Genomic DNA, 20,413 nt, shown 5'->3' with positions numbered 1-20,413 from the left:
GCACAAAAGCTGTACTGAAAAGATTTTCTTCACTCTTAAGTTTTATACTTGTGTTGCTTGTCTCGTATTTCTGTTTATAAATACTTTGGCTTGATGCTCTATCAAAACCAATCTTTCCATATAAAATTCCAAATATTTCATTACCTTGACCACAATTAGGCATATCAATCATTTCAGTTATTCTACTCACAGTGTGATCTAACATGCTTTGAAGAGTACACTTTGCCGAAATTTCAGAAAAATGAATATTCTCAGGATAGCATTTCAATTTTTCCCCGAAAATATTGTGCAAGGTAGGATAAATATAATGATCATAAACTGGCTTTAAAAATTATCACATTTTTAGATCCTAAAATAATACTATATTACTTAGTTAATTTTGTATTACAGGAAATACCAAAAAAATACAATTACTTACTATTTTTTTTTTAGAAATGTCTTGAAAATAAAAATAAAAAATCAGACATTTTTTTTTTCTTTTTAGTAAATTTGAAATATATAGAGCCAAAAGATTATCTTCAAAATAAATATACACTTTTATTTAAATTAAAAACACTCTATTTTAGTTATATAAAAATCTCACATTTTTCAGATTTCTTTTAAAATAAAATCAAATTTTTTTACTTCTTTCAACTATAAATACAAAATGAAAGTTTTATGAAGCAATTATTTATACTTTTTAAAATAAATAATTATTGGATTTTATAATTATTTTAAAAAGGGCACTTAGTTTATAGAAAAGTTGTGAGGGGTTTATTACCATTGTTTTGCTGTTTTGAGTCGCAAAAGTCGTTTTTACTCTGAGCAAGATTTTAGCGAATACATGTTATATTTTTATTAGTGGTTTTGTCGCTGTTATCAAAAGACATCCCATAGGAGTTCACTAATATTAAGAAAAGCGCAATAGGAGGATTTTCAAATGAAGGTTACTATGACCGTTTAAACAATATCTTTATGAATTATTCACATACATTTTTATATCACGGTTTCTTCTAAATATTTTATCGTATCGGATTTGCAATAACATACTTAATCAGATAGTTTTCAGCAGGAAAAAAGAGCATTTCATTTCAAATATTCTTCAACTAAGTACTTACATATAATACTTACGTAACTTGTTTACATTATGGTTAAGATATTACTTCATGCGACATCCAACATACAAAAGTAGGTTAAATTATCAGATTTTAACTTATCTTTTTTCCTAATTGTGAAATTAAGTTGAGGCAATGTTAATGAAACAATGAAATTAATATTGTGTACAGTTTTTTTCAAGATCCCTTGTCAAATAAACGAAATCTATAAGAAGTGCAACCAATGCGACTTTTATTAAACGAATCCAAATTACATATTTAAAGTAAGTTTCTTAAAAAAAAACATCCCATTTAACACTAGTTATCATCAATGGTGTGTAATCAAGATTTAACTTGAAATAACACAAATCATTGGTTGTTAAAACGATCACATGCCTTTTATTCAATGTCATTTTAAGCGATTTCTTTTTTAAACAAGTTATAGTTTTCTATATATACATTATATACACTGTCCTCCAAAACATTAGCAACCAAATAAAATAAAAACATTTTCTACTTTGATTACTTATTACAGCAATTTTGTTTTTTTAATTACGCTTTAAATGAAAAATATGGTTAATGTTACATATAAGAAAAAAGATTTTAACATAATAAGACTACTTGAAAAAAAATAATCGTGAATTTTTGTTTGTATTGGTATTTTAACGCAAAAACGTGGTCCTCCAAAACATTAGCAACTTTTTTAAAACTACCCTAAAAAATGTTAATATCAATAGTTAATGGCATATCCTTTACTTTTTAGGATCAAGGAACATCTTCTCGGCATACACTCTACGAGTTTATTAATTTTTTCTTGTGTAATCTCATTCCACGTGGTTTCAATAGCTTTATATAGCTCATCGGCGTTTTTGAAGGGTCCTTTGTGTTTTAGGGAGAGTTCAACTTGGTACCATAAATTTTCAATCGGATTGAGATCAGGTGATTGAGCTGGCCATTTCATTACTTTAATTTGATTTGTTTCAAACCATTCTTTAACGAGTTTAGAGGTGTGTTTGGGGTCGTTGTCTTGTTGAAATGTCCATAAAAGAGGCAAATTATTATCAGTATGAGGAACCACTTTTTCTTTGAGAATATCACGATAAACATACTGATCCATAATGCCATTTATTCGGTAAATAGGTCCAACTCCACTAAAACCAGAAAAACAACCCCAAACCATTGCACTTTTTCCACCACCGTGCTTGATTGTTCCTCTTGTGTATTTAGGGTCTAAGCGTTTACCTTTAGGTCTACGTACCTTTAAATTTCCATCAGGACCTTTCAAATTGTACTTTGATTCATCGCTCCAGAGTACTCTATTCCAATCATTTATAGTCCAGTCTCTATGAGAATTTGCAAACTCAATTCTAGCTTTTCTATTCTTCTGAGAAATGAAAGGTTTTTTTGCTGCTCTAAAGCTCAAAAGTCCTGAAAGTTATAACCGCCTACAAACTGTATTTTGAGACACGGAAAGTTTCAGTTTTTTAATAGTATCATTAGCGCTGTCAAAAGGATTTTTTTTAACATGACGAATAATTTTTCGATCGGTGAAACGACATGTTTTGAGTGGTCTTCCGCCCTTATGTTCTGTTTCTAAAGGACTACCTTTATTAAATCGTTTAATTATTCGACATACAATTGACTTGTTAATGGAGTATTTCGTTGCGATTTCCTTTTGTTTGACTCCTTTCTTGTAATCTTTTACGATACGTTCTCGAAAAGCTAAATTATACTTGTTTCCTGCCATTATAATCCAAAACAGCATACATACGCGATCTTAAATTAATATTGTAATAATTGCAACACTCCGTATTCATCTCTGGACAAAAATTAACAATTAGTTGATTCTCATTGGTTAAGTACTAATAATTACAACACAACAGTTCCCTTGGGCATTATTTTCACACTTGTGCTGCTGATTTTCCGTGAGTTTTTGTGAGTAATTATAAAAAGTTGCTAATGTTTTGGAGGACCACGTTTTTGCGTTAAAATACCAATAAAAACAAAAAAACAAGTTTATTCATTTTCAAGTGGTCTTATTATGTACAAATCTTTTTTCTTATATGTAATATTAAGCATGTTTTGTATTCAAAGCGTTATTAAAAAAATAAAATTGCTGTAATTAGTATTCAAAGTAGAAAAAAAGCATTTTTTTATTTGGTTGCTAATGTTTTGGAGGACAGTGTATATGTATAAAAAAAAAAAAAAATTATACATTTGTATGCTTTAGAACTTAAAATTTGGTTTTGATCCTTACTCATGTAGTTTTAAGCACAAACTTTGTTGCACCTGCTCAATTGCGTCACATGACCTGAAAACATAGATTTAATTAGCACATTTTGCATTAGTAATGCAATTGAATTGATAGGCTTGAGGCAGCCTAAAGCTCTAGATACTTTTATGTTACGTTATAAAAGAACAAATAGGTAGTGGGACTTTAGTTATTGTTTAGATGTTCTTCATAGAATCGGAAGTGAATTGCACGACTGGCTTTTTCTTTTTAGGCTTAGCTTAGCTTTTCTTCTTAGGTTTAGCTTTAACATTTATTTGACAATAGACTGAACACAAGTGACATGATGGTGTCTAATCCTGTCCCTCAAGGTTGTTCTAGGAATGCCATAATACTTTAATGCAACAGTTGCGCTTTTTCGACCGCTAAAAAAAGAACGAATAAAATATGTAGCTTCCTAGGTAGTAAGAACAAATAGCAAAGGTTATTAGATTGTGAAAGGTTAATAGGTAGTGACATTCCGTAAAAGCAAATATAGTTTAAACTTACCTCTTTACATCCGCAACTGTCTCCACAATATCTTCTTTAATATATCCATCTCTAGTAGCCATTCTAGATATACTAGAACTTATTTTATTCATCTTTAATATGATTATCTTAAATATATTCATCTTAAATAATATTAATTAGTTAAACAAAATATTTAAAATTAAAAAATAGTAACAAGTTTAAACTTATTAGCTACCAAGTATTAAATGTAAAATTTGTTTTAAAATTGTTAAAAATCTGTCAGTGAAATCAGAAAATAGAAAATAAACATGTATAATATTAGTAAAAAAATGTAAAAAATATTTCTATACAACGGCGACTGCTATGTAATGATTTAATTAAAAAATATATTATAGTTATATGCTTTAATTTTTTCTTTAACTAATCTTAATAAAAAAAACGGTGTTGTATTATGATTTAAGTCAAATTGGTGTGGCGAAGACTGGTAAAGATTTAACTGCTTATTACACGGGTAGTTTTAGATGAAATTGAGCCATTACGAGTATTGTGACCTATGTGTCAGAGATAATATTTTATGATAAGGACAAAAAAGTTTTTTTAAATTGACTTTTTTTGTCCTTATATATCCATAAATGGAATTTAGATGCCAATTACCAGCAAGGGGGTTATACTGCTTCAAGTGTTCGCCACCACCACCCCGCACTCACCCTTTCAAATTCATCGACTAATTCTCTGTTTATAAAATATTCCTGAATCCTGAAAACATACTGAAAAAAAAAAAATTAGATTGTAAACAACACGTTTTTTGAATAATTCGTTCAAACTTTTCTTATCCAAAAGCTTTTCTAAAATATGTTATTAAGTATTAAGGATTTTTTAGGACAGTAATTTTTTTCAAATAATTCTGTGCCTTTATTTTTAAAGATACAATAGTGTGGGAAATTATTTAGACTTTCTCTGAGACACTAAAGAGTCACTGTTTTCTTTATGAACTTGATAATATTTTTTACATCTGCGAATCATATATTTCACAAACTACACTCCCTTTTTATACAGTTTTACAACGGCGTGATTTTGTTACATTCAATAAATTAAGACTTTACATGCATTAACAATTACATACATTAACACCTACGTACATTAACATCTACAGACGCGCTAATTGCATCTTGAAGACGTTATTTACGACAGTAGTAAAATTTTCGTCAGTTATAAAAAGAATATCTTAGTCTTTTTTTAAATACGATTTCTGAACTTTCCAGCATGTTTCTATCATAGTCAGTCATGAAGATTATTTATGGTGATTTGCACGCTATCACTAAATAGCTGTTGCTGTGGAGGCATTCGTTTGTTGGGCACGTTGGTGTTTTTATGATAGCAAGCACTCATCACTAGGAAAAATCAAGTTTTTTGTTGAAATTACTTTTGAACAAGCAAAGTTGATTTTTTTAGCGAAATAAAGCTAATAGTAAAGTTGAAGTCTTGAATTATATTTTGAGGATCTTGTAAAACTGCTAAACTTCTTTTCTCTGTTGATCAACTTCTTTGAGGAGGATAAACGTGAATTTTTTTAACCTTAAGTTAGATATGGTAGATTCTTAGAAGCTGCAAATCGTTTCACATCGGTTTCCTTTAAACTTTATTTCTTTAACTATAGTGAACTCTTTGCTGACGAGCCTTATCATTTTAATCGTTATACTTTTAGTCATTATATTTTTATTCAAACAAGAAAAGGCTAGAAAAGTCTAAAGCCAGGGTCTTGAGTTTATGATTACTCTAAACTCAACTCATTATACAAGAAGAAGCTACAACATACATGATATCACAATATAAAGTTTTAATTTAGCATTTTTGATGCAATTTAAGGTATTTCAAAGAGTATACAACGAAGTAAACGATTTTGGTAACTGTATATATAACCGTAAGATTGTCAAAGCATATAATGAATTTTTGATATTATTATTACAATTGGTGAAAAGATGGAGGTTTTAGAAAGTTCCAATGCGCACATGAAAGGGAGATATTTTTCTTGCTCCTCATGATGAGATATGCCTTTTGAGAAAAAATAAAAAATTGCTCAGTTACGTACAGTTTCTCTTAAAATGGTATTACCTGGACTTTTTTAGACACATGAGAGGAAAATTACACATTGTCGTGTGTTTTTCAAAAATAAACTTTTAAGAACTGATTTTTAAAATGTTCTGATGATTCTTTTAAAGAGGTTTATATTTCTAGGCGATTTAAAATTGTCAGCACGGATACATTTCCGCGTTTGATTTTACGTTAATTTGTCTTTTGCTTAAACTTCCGAAAATTGATAGACAACTTCTTCTTTCAGTTCTACAAACTGATATGGTTATTTCTTTGTTTTCATGGAACATTCGGTGAGTATTTTAACAATAAGATACTTCTTTTTAACTTATTACTGAAATTTTTTTTTTAACTTAAAGTTTTGCGGTGAAAATTACGTTTTCAAAAATTGAAAGCCTAATCAAGTCTTTACTGCCCTGGAGTCTTCTACATGTTGCAACATTAATACCTGGTACAGCATTTTTTACGAAGTCATAATTTTGGTTCTGAAATATTTAATATTTCATAAAAATTATTTTAAACCAAACAGATTTGCTAACAAGTTTCTTAATACGTTCTTATGCTTCGGTATAAAACATCAGAGAAAACTTTTTTTCAAAATTTTATGAAATTTGTTCAATATCATGTCTAATGAAATTTTTTAAAAGAAAAAACAATGTTATTTCTCTTTATTAAAAATTAAAAAATTTACAGTGTAATTTTATTGTTATAGAATTATTCTACTTAAACGACGAAATCGAGTTAAAACAGAATCAATTGGTTACCATTCTTCGAACCCTTCCAAAAGAATACGAAATTTCATTTGAAATAAAACCAACAGCATTTATTCCGGCAGCGTCCTGCATTATTCATTTAACTATAAATTCCAATAGAAATTATTATGGAGACAGGATCTACGGGATGTGGAATTTTGACTATCTTAAATTGGGATACATTTACATATCAATAAATGGTGAAGTGGATTCATATTTCCCTTATGATTTAACTGCTATTCCAAGAATGGAATGGACAAAAATTGTTGCAACGCAGAAATTAAGTAATGGAAAATATCTTTTAAACGTTTACATAGGCAAAGTTAACGCTCTCTCCGTCGAAATAATAAATCCAAGCGAATATAACGATGTTAAGGTATATATGGGTGATCCGTGGTACGATGTTCAAACTGGATATATAAGATACTTATTCACAGATGCTACTTCAGGTGTGTACCAAATATGTTTTCCTATTATATAAAACCATTTGTACAAATGTTCTTTTTCAGTCCAGAGATATAAAACAAAGAACAAAAAACAAAAGAAATTTATATGAATAAAGATGGTTAAATTTATTTGTAGCGAAGTCTTATCAACAATTAATGCTTTACATTAAGATTATTTAAATGAACTGAAAATATCACTATATATTTAGCTAATGTTAAGGGTAATTGAAAGTATGAAAATGTTTCAAGTCTTGGAATTTAAACAAAAACTCTCTGGAATATTTTCAGAGCTGGGCAACCGCTATTTTTTTTTTAAGTTTGATATCCAATAGTCCGATAGTTTGAGTTCCTAATCCGCTATCGATAGCCTGATAGTTTTCCTAATTTTTTTCCGATAATCCAATATTCCGATAGTCCGATATCTCACTAAAGAGTTTAAGGGCTTTTTTTGATTTTTTTTACCCGCTTGCAACATGCTACTTGTACAGGCTGACTATGTTGCCTCTGGCAAGCTGGCTTTCTTTCTGGCTGGGAGTTCTAGAGCTTACAGTGCTACTATAGGAAAACTGGACATCTTCCTGGCTGAAGGTGTCAAGCATTATCATCTCCTCTTCATTACTCCTCTGGTTCATTTCATCATCAGGCCGGCTTGAAATATCACTATGGCTTTTAGCACTAGAATCAAACCAAGTTGAAATGGACAAATATTTGACGTAAATGTCAAATATTTGTCCATTTCAACTTGGTATGATACCAAGCTGTTATTGTTTACAGAAATTTTTTTAAAAAGTATAAAACCCATCAATAATTGTTTTTTAAGTAGTTAATGATTTACAAATACGTAAAAAATATTGCTTAGGGGGTCAATAATACCGGTTGTGGTAGCTACGGTTTTGTGAGAGGAAGTGTTTCGTTTCTCAAATTTACTGTAGTAAATCTATATCATGTAGCCCCTAAATGCACAACTAGTAACTTAGGCGACTAAGGTCAATGTATTTTAGGACTCTAAGGGAAATTAGGATAAAGATCTTACCGAAATCCATCTCACGGAGGTGTTGAGTTGACTTGTTGCAGCAGTGGAAATAGAGAATGACTGGCCCCGGTCGGAGGAGCAACTGTCAAATACAGAACAGGAGTAGTTGGTGGAACAGAGGAGATATGCGTGGTTGTGAATTTGATTATGCACTTGTTAAAAAAAAAAATTATTTCTTATATAAAAATTTTAGTCCGATAGTCCGATACTTTCTACTTAGTCCGATATTAACGGAATACTGGAAAATCAAAACTTTTTTTCGGAAGTGCCCACCTCTGAATATTTTAAAGCCATTTTAATAGAATGCCAAGCTCTAATGTTTCATAAACATAAATTTCAGTTTTAAAAAAGTATTTTTTAACTTCTAATAACAACTTCATTTGTAAAAACAAAAACACTTAATTTTTCAGATTCGTTTACTCTTAAAGAAGAAACACAAATAATTTACAACCAACTTAATGCAGTTTTTTACAAAATTTCTAAAGAATACATGATATCGTTTGAGTTTAAACCAACAAAATACAAATCTGATGTCTGGAGCAGTATACTTCATTTAAGTAGTAATGAAAACGAGGCTGTTTACGGACATAATGCACCTGGTGTTTTTATTTTACCGTATTCATACTTAACAATCAGCTCAGCGATAAATTATGATGCGAATAGTTCTAAAATATACGAGGAGAAGATCCTTCCTTTAGAAGAATGGACTCAAATAAAGATAGAACAGGTTTTCTTTGAGTTAAAATACATTTTCTCAATTAAGATAAACGAAACAAAAGTATATAGTGTTGAGAATACGGATGCAAGGGAGTTTCAAAACGTGAAGGTTTATTTGGGTAATCCGTGGATTGAAGCTCAATCAGGACATGTTCGAAATCTGGTAATTGTAAACGCACTTCAAGGTAGACTTGTTTTAAAATCATATTTTTATGGAGGAAAAAAACTTTGTTTTTATAAAAAATTTGTTTTTAGAGTGGGGAAAGAGGTAAATTGTTCTGTAATTAAAACTTCAGTCCTCCAAATATTTTCTATTAATCCATTTTCATAATAACTAAAAATGTTATGAAACTTCACACAAATAACTTCAATCTTTCTATGGAACTAATGCGTTTCACAAATAAGATGATAAAATGTTCGCCAATTAAGTATATTAAACTAAATATATAAGTTATACTTAATGTATTTATTAATTATATTTCTGTTATTAATTATTCTTAAATATTATATTTATTCTTAAGGCTATTATTATCTCTGTATTACAAAAACAGAGATGAAAAATACCAATTCAAACCTTTAAAATTATATATAAAACAATTAAGTAAAAATAAAAAAACAAAAAAAAAAAACAATAAAAAAGAATAAAAAGAACAATAAAAAGTATTTGAATTTATAACCACTTGCAAGCTGTACAGTGACTAAAATATGAAAATTTTAAAAACATTATTATGTTAGTTATAAAATGGTTCTTATGGCAATATTAAAATGCAAAGGCATTTTAATATTGCCTAAAGAATAAAGGGGTTTAGCATGAAAAATCAAGCAAGCCAAAAAATTTGATGTATGTTTTCAAGACACATGTGGACCTGTCCTGAAGTAAACCATCAGATTTGGTGCATGAGTTGAATAAAGTTCGTGTCTTGCTTTTGGACTTTGTCTGATCGATGGTTAACAGTTTTCTATTACAGAAGAATAACTTGTTTTGTTCTGATTTTACTAGTATGTAAGTCAGTTGTACACAAGTTTCTTATACATTTTATTAGATTATATCTTTTTTTGATTTTTCTGTAAATTAGATACATCTAATTGTATATCTTTTTGTTTAATACAGATAAGAGGAACTGCAGTTTAATAACAAACCTGTCGAGCAACATCACGAAGTAAAAATCTAAATATTTCTTATTATTAAATGAAAAGTAAGAATATGAAGAATGAGTGATAACAAATTATCAGTAGAAAAACATATGTAATTTAAACAACTTTTTCTCGCTTTATATAGCGAAGAAGTCTACATCAACGTAAACATTGCAACAAGTAAAATCTGTCAGATTGATCTTGAGAATGTAACTATCCAACTGCATCATGAGAATATATTGTCTTTTAAAAGATTTAACTGGGATTATTTGGGTTTAAATGCAACGTCAATTCAAATGGAACTCAAGTTCATCATAATCTACGTACGTAAGCAAACACTTTTTGTAAACTTTAACGAAAATTCTTAATCCGTTCTTTTTTTTTTATCAATCTTTCTTTTACATTTTAAAAACAACGGTGTTCTTAATTTCTAACTACTAGCAAGAGTATTCTTTTAGGTGCGCAAACTTTTCATTGATTCTTATGTAAAATTTTCTTCTGTATACGATATTGACAAAAACGGAGTTCCTTTGGGAAAAACGAAAGCATCTGTAATTGTCAACTTCGGAAGTTTTGAGTTCTCTTTAGGCAAAATGATTTTTAAAATTAAGAAAAACGTGCTTTATGTACAGGGAATGTTTTCACAAAGGGAGAAAACAATACCAGGTAAAGAGTAAATAGTGAAAATATTTTAACTGTGTTTGTTAGATATTCACGCATACACTCGTAAGCAGGCACAAATCTTCTTGACAATGTATGACTTGACAACGTATGACTTGACAACCAGGATTGTTTATTTATTAATGTGACTAACAATTGAAATCATCGTTAAACAGTCATTTTATTTGTTGCATTTTAATTTGAAAAAACCATTGAGCTCTAAACTCGGCCTGCAAAGATTTTTCTAATTCAAAAACGAAAGCTTATAGTTACAGCTAAGAAGGTAAAGAGTTGAAATGAAATGACTCGAAAGTAGGTTAATATTTCTCTGGCATTCAAATTTGAGCTAGTAAATCTCACGGGTACGAAAGATTGCAGCAGGAATTTTATGGCGAAATGTTTTATATACTTCAAAAGAAAGAGGAATATTTCGAAAAATAAAACTAATTAGCTACAGTTTATCCCACCAACAACGAAATAAAATTTTTCATGATTTCGAAGATCTAAAGTTCTCAGTTTACGGTAGGGAGTGACACGGGTTTCGAAACTATCCCCATCGCTTTATGATCCCCATCGCTTTATGATGCATTCATCCCGATGCAATCAATTTTTTTCCCCTTACGAAGCCATCCCAATTAGGTTTACCCCAATCACTAACACGTTTCCATCAGATTTGTTGCAATCCCCACCCCATTATTTCTCTTCTCACTCAGTCCGAAACAAGAATTTATACAATACTTTGTATTTTCACCTTCTCTTCTGATACGAAATGATTTATATGGTTTAAAAGTTTTAAGCATTTGATAATTGGAATTTTGATCCTCTATCTTATATAAATTGTACCATTAAACATTTTAAGAGAGCACTTTCTGCAATCAATCCTTGAAAATGTTTTGTAATTTTGGTACACGAAGTTCAACAAACATACTTTGTCTGTTTAGAGATTTAGGTGTTAATACTGTGATGATCTTTTTCAATTATGTATTTAGGTAGCAAAGTATCAAATGGTGTTTACTACTGTGATGATCTCTTTCAACTATATGCTATTCAAATTGAATAGGTTTTCATTTTTTAAATTGTTCTTTTGATGAAAAACTTGTTACATTTATAATATCATATTCAAAATTAATCTCAACATTTTGAGTTAGAGGAGCGAAAATTCTGCTTTGAATGGAGCTACTCCTTGATTTGAACTCTGATTTTATTCAGGAAAGGCAACCTGTTTCAGTTACTTTTTCCTTTTTCTCTGGTCTTTAAATAATTATTCAGCTTTTTTGCAAGACATCGAAGATATGACAACAGTATATTATATGAATTACAATTTACATCTTATTTGGTAATGTTAAGAAAAATTAGCATAAAGAACGAAGATTTTTAGATCAAGTTTTTTTAGATAAGTTAATCTAAGTATTTTTCCGTAATTTGGAACTATTAGGGTGAGCAACTCATAAAAAAGTAGTTTTGTTTTAGGAGTAGAGTGAAGTATTATTCGTAGTATTATTGCGTAGAAAGAGCAGTGGGCATTGTATTTTGAATAATATTAGAATAAGTTATTGAGTTAATGCTTGTACGGGAATACTGTGTTTTAACAATTTATTAGACTGCATTGATAACGTAACATTTTCTCGGTTGAAAAAGTGTTCCAAGGAAGGGTTCCGGAAATCTAATTTACACAAGATCAGAAATGTAAACTATTAACCACTGCGGAATTATTTCAACAAGCACTTGGTTTGCTATTTCGCAATGAGCTGTACTTAGCTATAACTGTAAATAAATCTCCGAAACAACTAGAGATGATTTGATATAGGAACTTATTATATTGACGTCATCAAATCTTGATTAAACAAACACTGTAGATGTAAAGGTTTATTTTCCTAAAAGAAAACATATTTTAAGGTTTCTTGTTATTTTCAATACATACAAATTCACCTAGCTAATACTATGCATCCTATCCACAGCTAATTCATTAAATCTTTATTTATCAGAATGTTAAAACCAGCTAAGATTGTTAAACTGATTTTTTTGTTCTAAACTGACTTGACGTTTGTTTTAAGAAATATAGGAACAAAGCTTAATAACATTTCATGATATATATAAAAATATACATATACATACGCATACATGCAATTTTTCAGCGGACATCATTTTACTTACAAATAAACGTAATGAAACAGTTTCATTTAAAGATATGCTCAGAATTGTAGATAGTTTTTTCTTTTACATTATACAGGAACTTTATGAGAGAATAACTTTTACGGAAACTATATTTACTTGTCAGCTTCGTGTAATATAACAGGTTAAGATTGAAATATGTTTTAAAAAGTTATTTTATACAAAGTTTTTAATAAAAGTATTTCAAACTTTGTTAGATCTTAACAAAGTTAATCAACAATGTTGCATTGGTGACCAAAATGGAACATTTCTTCAATTGGGTGCTTATCAATTCAAATGCACTTCACTTCACAAAAGGTAGGGTGTACACATATACGCAAGTATATTTATATGTTAGAGTGAGTTGTTTTTCAAAAACTTTTGAATCGAGGTCCTGCAGTCCATTAGTTTTGAAACATTTACTAATCCGATCATCATAAAATCAGTCTGATTGGCCGTCCCTAACTATGCCAATTTTTACTCCTAATATGTAAATATTAGACCAAGCTTGATCATAATCAATAATTATTAACAATTACTAAAAACGATGATTTTTGAGTTATTAGTATGACCCTTAACTCCGTGGATAAAAATATTCTAGAAATAAACTAGAAATTTATAAAGCTAAAAAATGTTTATTTATTGGCCAAATACAGCTGGATTCTGGATCCACAACATTATAATTTAAAGAGCTATCTCTGATAAGGAGCCAGAACTAGCTTATGCAGCATTTTTTATTAATACCTGTCGGTTTCTCCGCTTGGATTTTATGCAGTTAAATCATTTTTTCACAAATAATTGATAGTTAAAATAAGGAAGAAAGAAGAAATTCTTTGCACGGTTATCTTGGATCATAATAATGTCAGCCTAGCTGACCCAAGAACGCCACTTATATGAGGTGATAGCGTAAACTTTAAGGTACCCTGTGATGCCAATTTTGAAATCTTTTTTATTTGTCCGCGGAAAATAATTTAATTTGAATGTTCAAAATGAGTGAAATTTTGACATCATAGTGCGCCAATAAAAGCACCTGTACAATAAGAACCACTTCAAGTGATTTGGTAAAAATTGATGCAAATGTAGCCTATAGCAACACCAAACTCTGGATGAAATTTCAGTTGTATTGGTTAACTGGCTAAGGATTAATGGCAGTTTTAGTTTAAACTGTGTTAGTTTTTTGCTACTTATACCTGAAAGCGTTACCGACTACTGTGATCAGGGCCGCCGAGAGGGGGGGGGGGGGGGCAAAGGGACAGTTTGTCCCGGGCGGCAGATGTCGGTGGGGCGCCAGATGCCAAAGTAAAATAAAAATAGTTTTTTTAATCTTAAAATGCCATAATTGAAATGTATATATTACTCGCGTTATATCATTATTTTTAATTCCTCGAAAAAATAACAAAATGTGAATACAATTTAGAAATAATTCTATTCAGAATTTAGAAAGTAATAGTAAATATTTTTCAACTCTTTACGATCAACTTATTTATGGTAATTTATGCTTAAGATTTATATTTAACTCTTGAAATATTGATTTATGACATTAGCTTTTTGAGAATGAGTTTATAATTTTTTGATGAATTTGCGTAGTTGACAATGCTATTATTTTATTGATACGAACGATTATTTACAGTAACTGTTAATAATGAATCGTAAAAAACTTTCTGGTGCCCAAAATAGGGCATTGGCTTCCAAAAGGGTAAAAGAATGTGAAAAAAATAAACAAATGCTCCAAGAATTACGTTGGTTTTACAAAGCTACTAATCAAAATACTTATTTGAAGGTGATTTAGTAGAAATATATATATATTAGGGCCCTGCGAATCGCTTCGATTCGATTCGATTCGCGAATCAAATGTCGCTTCGATTCGAGATTCGATTCGAAAAAAATGATTCGAAATTTTCGAATCATTTTTTTATTTAAATTACTTTATGTTTTCATACAAACGGCGTTAAAAAGTTTTCAAAATATCAATATTTATGTTATCAGAAAATTCAGCGGTAGAGTAATTTTGGAACGTAAACATACTTTTCATTAAAATTAATTGTCGATTAGGGATTTAAACAGAGCGGAACCCAAATTAGTAACGCAAAAGTTAGGTTTTATTTTTTGAGTCGTTAATGTTTAACTTCGCTTTCACTAAAGTAATTTTAAATTCGATACTTTTTGTTTGTGCTACATCAAGCTATTTTCGCATCAAGCTATAAAATGACTTCTAAAAAATTGGCAGTTAAAGAACTCTTTGAAAAAAAAGGAGTATTCTGGCAATGCAAACAAGAAAATTGCAACAAAAAGTATTCTGTTCAGAAAACTGGAACTTTATCTCATCTATGGAACCATTTAAAACGTGACCATAAAAAACTACACGTAGAAGCAACAAAAAAGCGCACATCTGCTACTAAAAGAAAAAATAATTCCGATAACACAATCGAGCAATCATCAAGTTCCTCGTTAAATTCGTATTTTATTCGACCTCCAATAGATAGAGTTATTAAAAAAAACTACGACCATGCAGTGCTTAGATTTGTAATTGAAGATGGAAGATCATTTGAGACAACTTCTGGATCTGGCTTTATTAATCTGTGCTCGGTGCTTACTCAAGGGCAATATCATCCACCACACCCGACCACTTTATCTCGAAATTTAGGTGACATGGTTGATGATTTATATATTAACTTCCAACAAAGTATAAAAAGCCAGTTAATCTCCAAACCTAGCATCACTTTTGATCACTTTAAAGCCGACAATGGCGATAACTTTCTTGTTTCTACTTGCCACTTTATTTCATCCTCTTGGGTTTTAGAATCATGCTGTTTATCAGTTGTAAATCTGGAAGTAATAAATGCTTGTCACAAAGCTACTTCCACTGAAGAAATTTTAAGAAACGTGCTGTCAAAATTTGACTTGACTTCAGATAATATTTTCCGAGCTACAACCGATACTACTCCTAGTATGCCATGCACACTTAAACTTCTTGGGATTGATTGGCTAGGCTGTTGTGCTCATAAACTCCAACTTTGTGTGAAATCAGCTATACACAACCAACCAATTCTTGTTACATTAATTAGCAAGGCTCATAAAATAGTAGGATTTTTTCACTCATCATCAGTTGGACAGGCAGCTCTCAAAAAGTATCAGATTTCTCAAGGAAAACCTGAGTCAAAGCCTCCAATGGATGTGGAAACGCGCTTTAACAGCACTTCTAATTTATTGGAATGGATTTTAAAAAAGTAATGGTTCTATAGAGATTGCTCTAGTTGAGTGTTCACAAAAAAAAACTGTATGAAAGTGCCACCGACTTGTCTAACTGAAACACAAGTGCAATTATTAACAGTAGTCGCTCCTATTTTTAATGCAGTATCTGAAGCCACCACTATACTAAGTGCGGAAAAAAGCGTAAGCATTAGTTTAGTTTATCCGTGCATTACAACTTTGAAAAATTATCTTCGCTCGATGGATAAAAGAGGGATGGGTAAATTTGTTGACGATCTTATTACGCAGTTGGAAATGAGGTTTGATTTAAGTGAAGACGTTTTTCTTACCGCTACTTTCTTAGACCCTCGATTTAAATCAGAAATGCTTACTTTGGCAGAGAAACAAATGGTAAAATCTTATCTAATGACATCTGAAAAAAAACACGATTTAAATATCACTATGATTCCCGCTGAAATTCAACTCGAAGTAGCAAATTTGTCATCTGAAGCAAATGGAATTTTTGATAAAATGTTTGAACATATCTCTAAAAATCGTACTCTACCAGAGAAAAGAACTTTAGATAGCAATTAAATTTTGAAACTACTGCATACATCGAAGAGAAAACGTTGGGACGTTCAGATTGTTCTATTCTCTACTGGAAAAACAAACGTAACATTTTCCCTTTATTATCAAAAGTTGCAACTGATTTTCTTGCTGTTCAAGCTACAAATTGTTCGTCTGAAAGAGTTAACTCTGTGGGAGGAGGAGTGATCGACAGTAAACGCAATAGTCTTTCCGAGCAAAATGCGGAACGGTTAATTTGGGCTAGAAGTAACAAAAAGAGTTTGTTCAAATAACATTCAAGTTTTGTAATATTTTGTATAGTATACATAAAAATAAAGATAAAAAACTTAAATTTCTTTCAATTAGTGATTCGATTCGTGATTCGATTCGATTCGCGAATCAAGACCTGCTTCGATTCGAGATTCGATTCGAAACTAAAAATACCGATTCGCAGGGCCCTAATATATATATATATAATATATATATATATATATATATATATATATATATATATATATATATATATATATATATATATATATATATATATATATATATATATATATATATATATATATATATTATAATTTTGCCTCGAAAAAAGCTCAAAAATTTTAAGTTAGGAATTGTTTATGCTGCGGTTAGTTAGCAAAAAATGAAATAAAGTTAAAGTAGCTATAAAGGCATAATGTACTTTTTTGCTTCTATGCTAAGTATATATATGAAGCGAAATCTATAAGGGCGCCAAAAAATGTTTTGTCCCGGGCGGCTTGAAGGCTCTCGGCGGCCCTGACTGTGATATTCGGTCACTTTTTTCAAATTAATAGTTACATGAGTGTTCTACTTTGTAATACCAACAACTTTTATTATAATTGTTTAACTGCTATATGTACCACTTTCATTTTATAAACCAAAATATTGATTTGCTATTTAAAGCGTGGTTTGATTTGGCTAATGCATAGCGTGAAAATCTCAGCATTACCTAATGTAAAACTACTGCCAAAATGCATAAAAATGCTAACAAATGATTGAAAAGCTTTTCTAAGGATACCTACATAGAAAATAAAAAATATTTATTTCTCTTAAAATAAAAAAACTGTGAGAAAACCTAATATTTGTTATTTTGACTAAGATAACTGCCTTAAAAAATTTAGATAACTAAAATAACTGATCGCTAAAAGGTCAAACATTCTTATCTGTAAAGATTGATTTTCTGAGGAAAATCAAACTTTACAGATTAGGATTGTTTTTAAACAAAATATGTAAATTTTTTATAAAAATAATTGCACAGGTACAAAAAGAGATACAAAAAGAGGTACAAATCTCTATCAAAAGTTTTCTAAAAGTGTAATCATTTTTGAAGAGAGAAATTTTATGAAGAGCCTAAAAGTCCTTTGAAGAGCAGTAAAAATTGTTTGTAGGACTGTCTCATCAAATAAGATTTCTTCTAATTTGTCATTAAGTGTGGCAAGTATCATTAATTGAAACAACTATAAGTATGCCAACAGTTGTCATTTTTAACAATTATCATTAATAATTGTTAACAAGTATCACTAATTTAAATGACTATAAGTGTGTTAACAATATTATGTATGTTAAGTGGATTGTTAACCAATATAAATTTAGGTTAAATTTTGTGATAGGCACAGTTTGATTTAGTGAAGTTAGATTGAGTGAACTGACACAATGCCAAATCAAGTTAATGATTAAAATCGAAAGCTTTTGTGGTTGCTGTCTGAAAAAATGTTAACGACAGCTAACTGTTTTCCTAGCAGATCGAAAATGCCAACTGTACAAGAACAAGATTTATATAAATGATTCTTGGGTACCTCATGGGCACTGCGAATCGTGCAGAACTACTTTACCCAGAAAGCAAGAGGAGAAATAAGCTACACTCCCCCCTTTGTTTGGTTTCAAATCATTACAAGTGAGACTTGAAACAAGAGGCACGATGTGTTATTACATACTCTGCCTAATTAGTCGTTCAAAGCTATAGCAAAAGCCATCCTTTTGAAGAGCAAACCACCGTTGAGAAAGAATCAAGTGTGCGTTGCAGAATATGCCTCAGCACTTTAGGAAAAGGTTTGCCACACCAATGCTTTTAAACAAAGTACATGGAAAATCTACAATCTTTAGCAGCAAAAGGTAGCAAAGCAGCCGAGCAAATTGCATATCGAGTTATTCCTAATAAAGAATTATCACCAGAAGGAACTATTTGATATCGGGCCTCCACTTACATCTACCCCCGACAAATATTTATAATTAAGTAATCTTTACATACATATATTGAAAGTCTTGATTTATAAGAAATGAGAATAGATAGATTTCTGGAAATATATTTTTGACAAGTTTGTAATGTATATAAAAACTAATAATATAAAAGTTTTATCAAACTTTCTAAACAAAGTTTATAACAAACATAAAATATTCATGATATGGTTTCGGATCAAAGTAGTGTCCTGTCATCAACAAGCGTCGCTCCTAGCTCTTGTAAATTTACAAACAAATACGGGCCTGTCAAACAACGGATTATAAGAACTGGTCAAAACTATAAACCAAACATCAATCAGCAAGATGGTAGAGCCAAATTTTTACATGAATTTCCTATTTTACATGAATTTCCTATAATTATTCAATCTCGCAAAACTTCTGGTGGCTATTTTATTGAGCTCGGAATTGATTGTGGCAAATACTTTCTCAAGTTTTGTCTAAGCATTGTCAATAATGCGTTAAGTGGTGAAACCATCTCACCGCCACAAAAACAGCCACTCACTCAAAGAACTGGTAAAGGTACTCAAGTCAAGAGACAAATTCTTGTTACAGTATCAGAAGATTTACCAGAAACTCACTCCAATATTTAGCAAATCTGGTCACTAATTAATGCAAATGGACTTTGACTTGTGATTTGTGTTGTGCTAATCAAATCGTCATAAACGTAAATCGCTTGAATTGGCTGTTTGCATAAAACAATTAATGTCCCCCTGGGGAATATGTATAAATAGCGTGATTATCAAAGCCTCGAAATCATCCCACCGACGGATTTGGATCTCCTCTTAGGAGTTGTCAATCGTCTTTTGAGGATCCTTAAAACTGCTTGGAAGAGTAGAATAATAAAAATAATAAGAATAGAAGCTGTTAATAATAGGAGCTATTAAGTAAACATCAGCCCTCCACGTTCAACTTAACTGATATCATGGGGGCCAGTTCAAGGGAAACGAATGCAGAAAGCTTCTTAAAAATGTGGATGTGCTGCAGCAACTTGATTCCAACTTGGTTACCAACATCTTTCACATAATTGAAGCATTTAAAACTTTCAATTTAGTTATCAAGGCTTGCTTTGGATTCATTCGACAGCCGGAATTTGCTGAAAAATTGAAATTTTCAAAAGGTGTTACTTAATGATATCTGGTGCAAGCGTGATAACTAAAATTCACACCGTCTTCTACCACATTAAGTCTTTTATCCGTTACAAAGAATACCCCCAAAGGCCCTTTAGTGAACGAACTGTCGAAACTGCTCATCAAGATTTTTATCAACATCGGTCAAGGTATAAGCAAAACAATAATCATCCAGAGTACTTAGAAAGATTGTTGTGCTGCATAACTGATCTAAACCGTAAGCATCTTTAAAGAACTGCTAGCATAATTTGAGTTACTAGAGGTAAGGAGCAGAAAATCATGGCTTACGGTTTATAATGAACATTTAAACCAACTTAATCCTTAAATGCTGTTAATTTAAAAATTACGAATTTAGATATTCCATTTACTGTCAAAATTAGTTTTATTTGTTTTTGCTTTACCAAACTGGTTGTCTTTTGACCATGTTTTGCCATTTTTTTTAAGGTTTATTAGGTAATGCTG

The 20,413-nt window shown here is 30.4% G+C and overlaps 1 protein-coding gene across 1 annotated transcript in view; it reads left to right on the top strand.

The window, feature by feature from the left end:
- The first annotated feature begins 946 nt into the window (after window positions 1–946).
- The window catches only part of LOC149889469 (uncharacterized), a 21,257-nt gene continuing 1,790 nt past the window's right edge, over window positions 947–20,413 (top strand). Inside the window, exons 1-8 of the mRNA XM_090086279.1 lie at window positions 947–1,167; window positions 6,152–6,197; window positions 6,617–7,105; window positions 8,546–9,037; window positions 9,964–10,012; window positions 10,132–10,309; window positions 10,445–10,652; window positions 13,016–13,115. Of these exons, the coding sequence (XP_089942405.1) occupies window positions 6,805–7,105; window positions 8,546–9,037; window positions 9,964–10,012; window positions 10,132–10,309; window positions 10,445–10,652; window positions 13,016–13,115 (1,328 nt within the window). The 5' untranslated portion in view covers window positions 947–1,167; window positions 6,152–6,197; window positions 6,617–6,804. The remainder of the gene's footprint in view (window positions 1,168–6,151; window positions 6,198–6,616; window positions 7,106–8,545; window positions 9,038–9,963; window positions 10,013–10,131; window positions 10,310–10,444; window positions 10,653–13,015; window positions 13,116–20,413) is intronic.

This window comes from Hydra viridissima, unplaced genomic scaffold, assembly GCF_058129835.1.
Source record: "Hydra viridissima isolate aposymbiotic clone 2 unplaced genomic scaffold, HvirCarnegie_v1 scaffold_4, whole genome shotgun sequence".
Lineage (NCBI taxonomy): Eukaryota > Metazoa > Cnidaria > Hydrozoa > Anthoathecata > Hydridae > Hydra > Hydra viridissima.
This window is presented reverse-complemented; position numbering and strand designations above follow the sequence as displayed.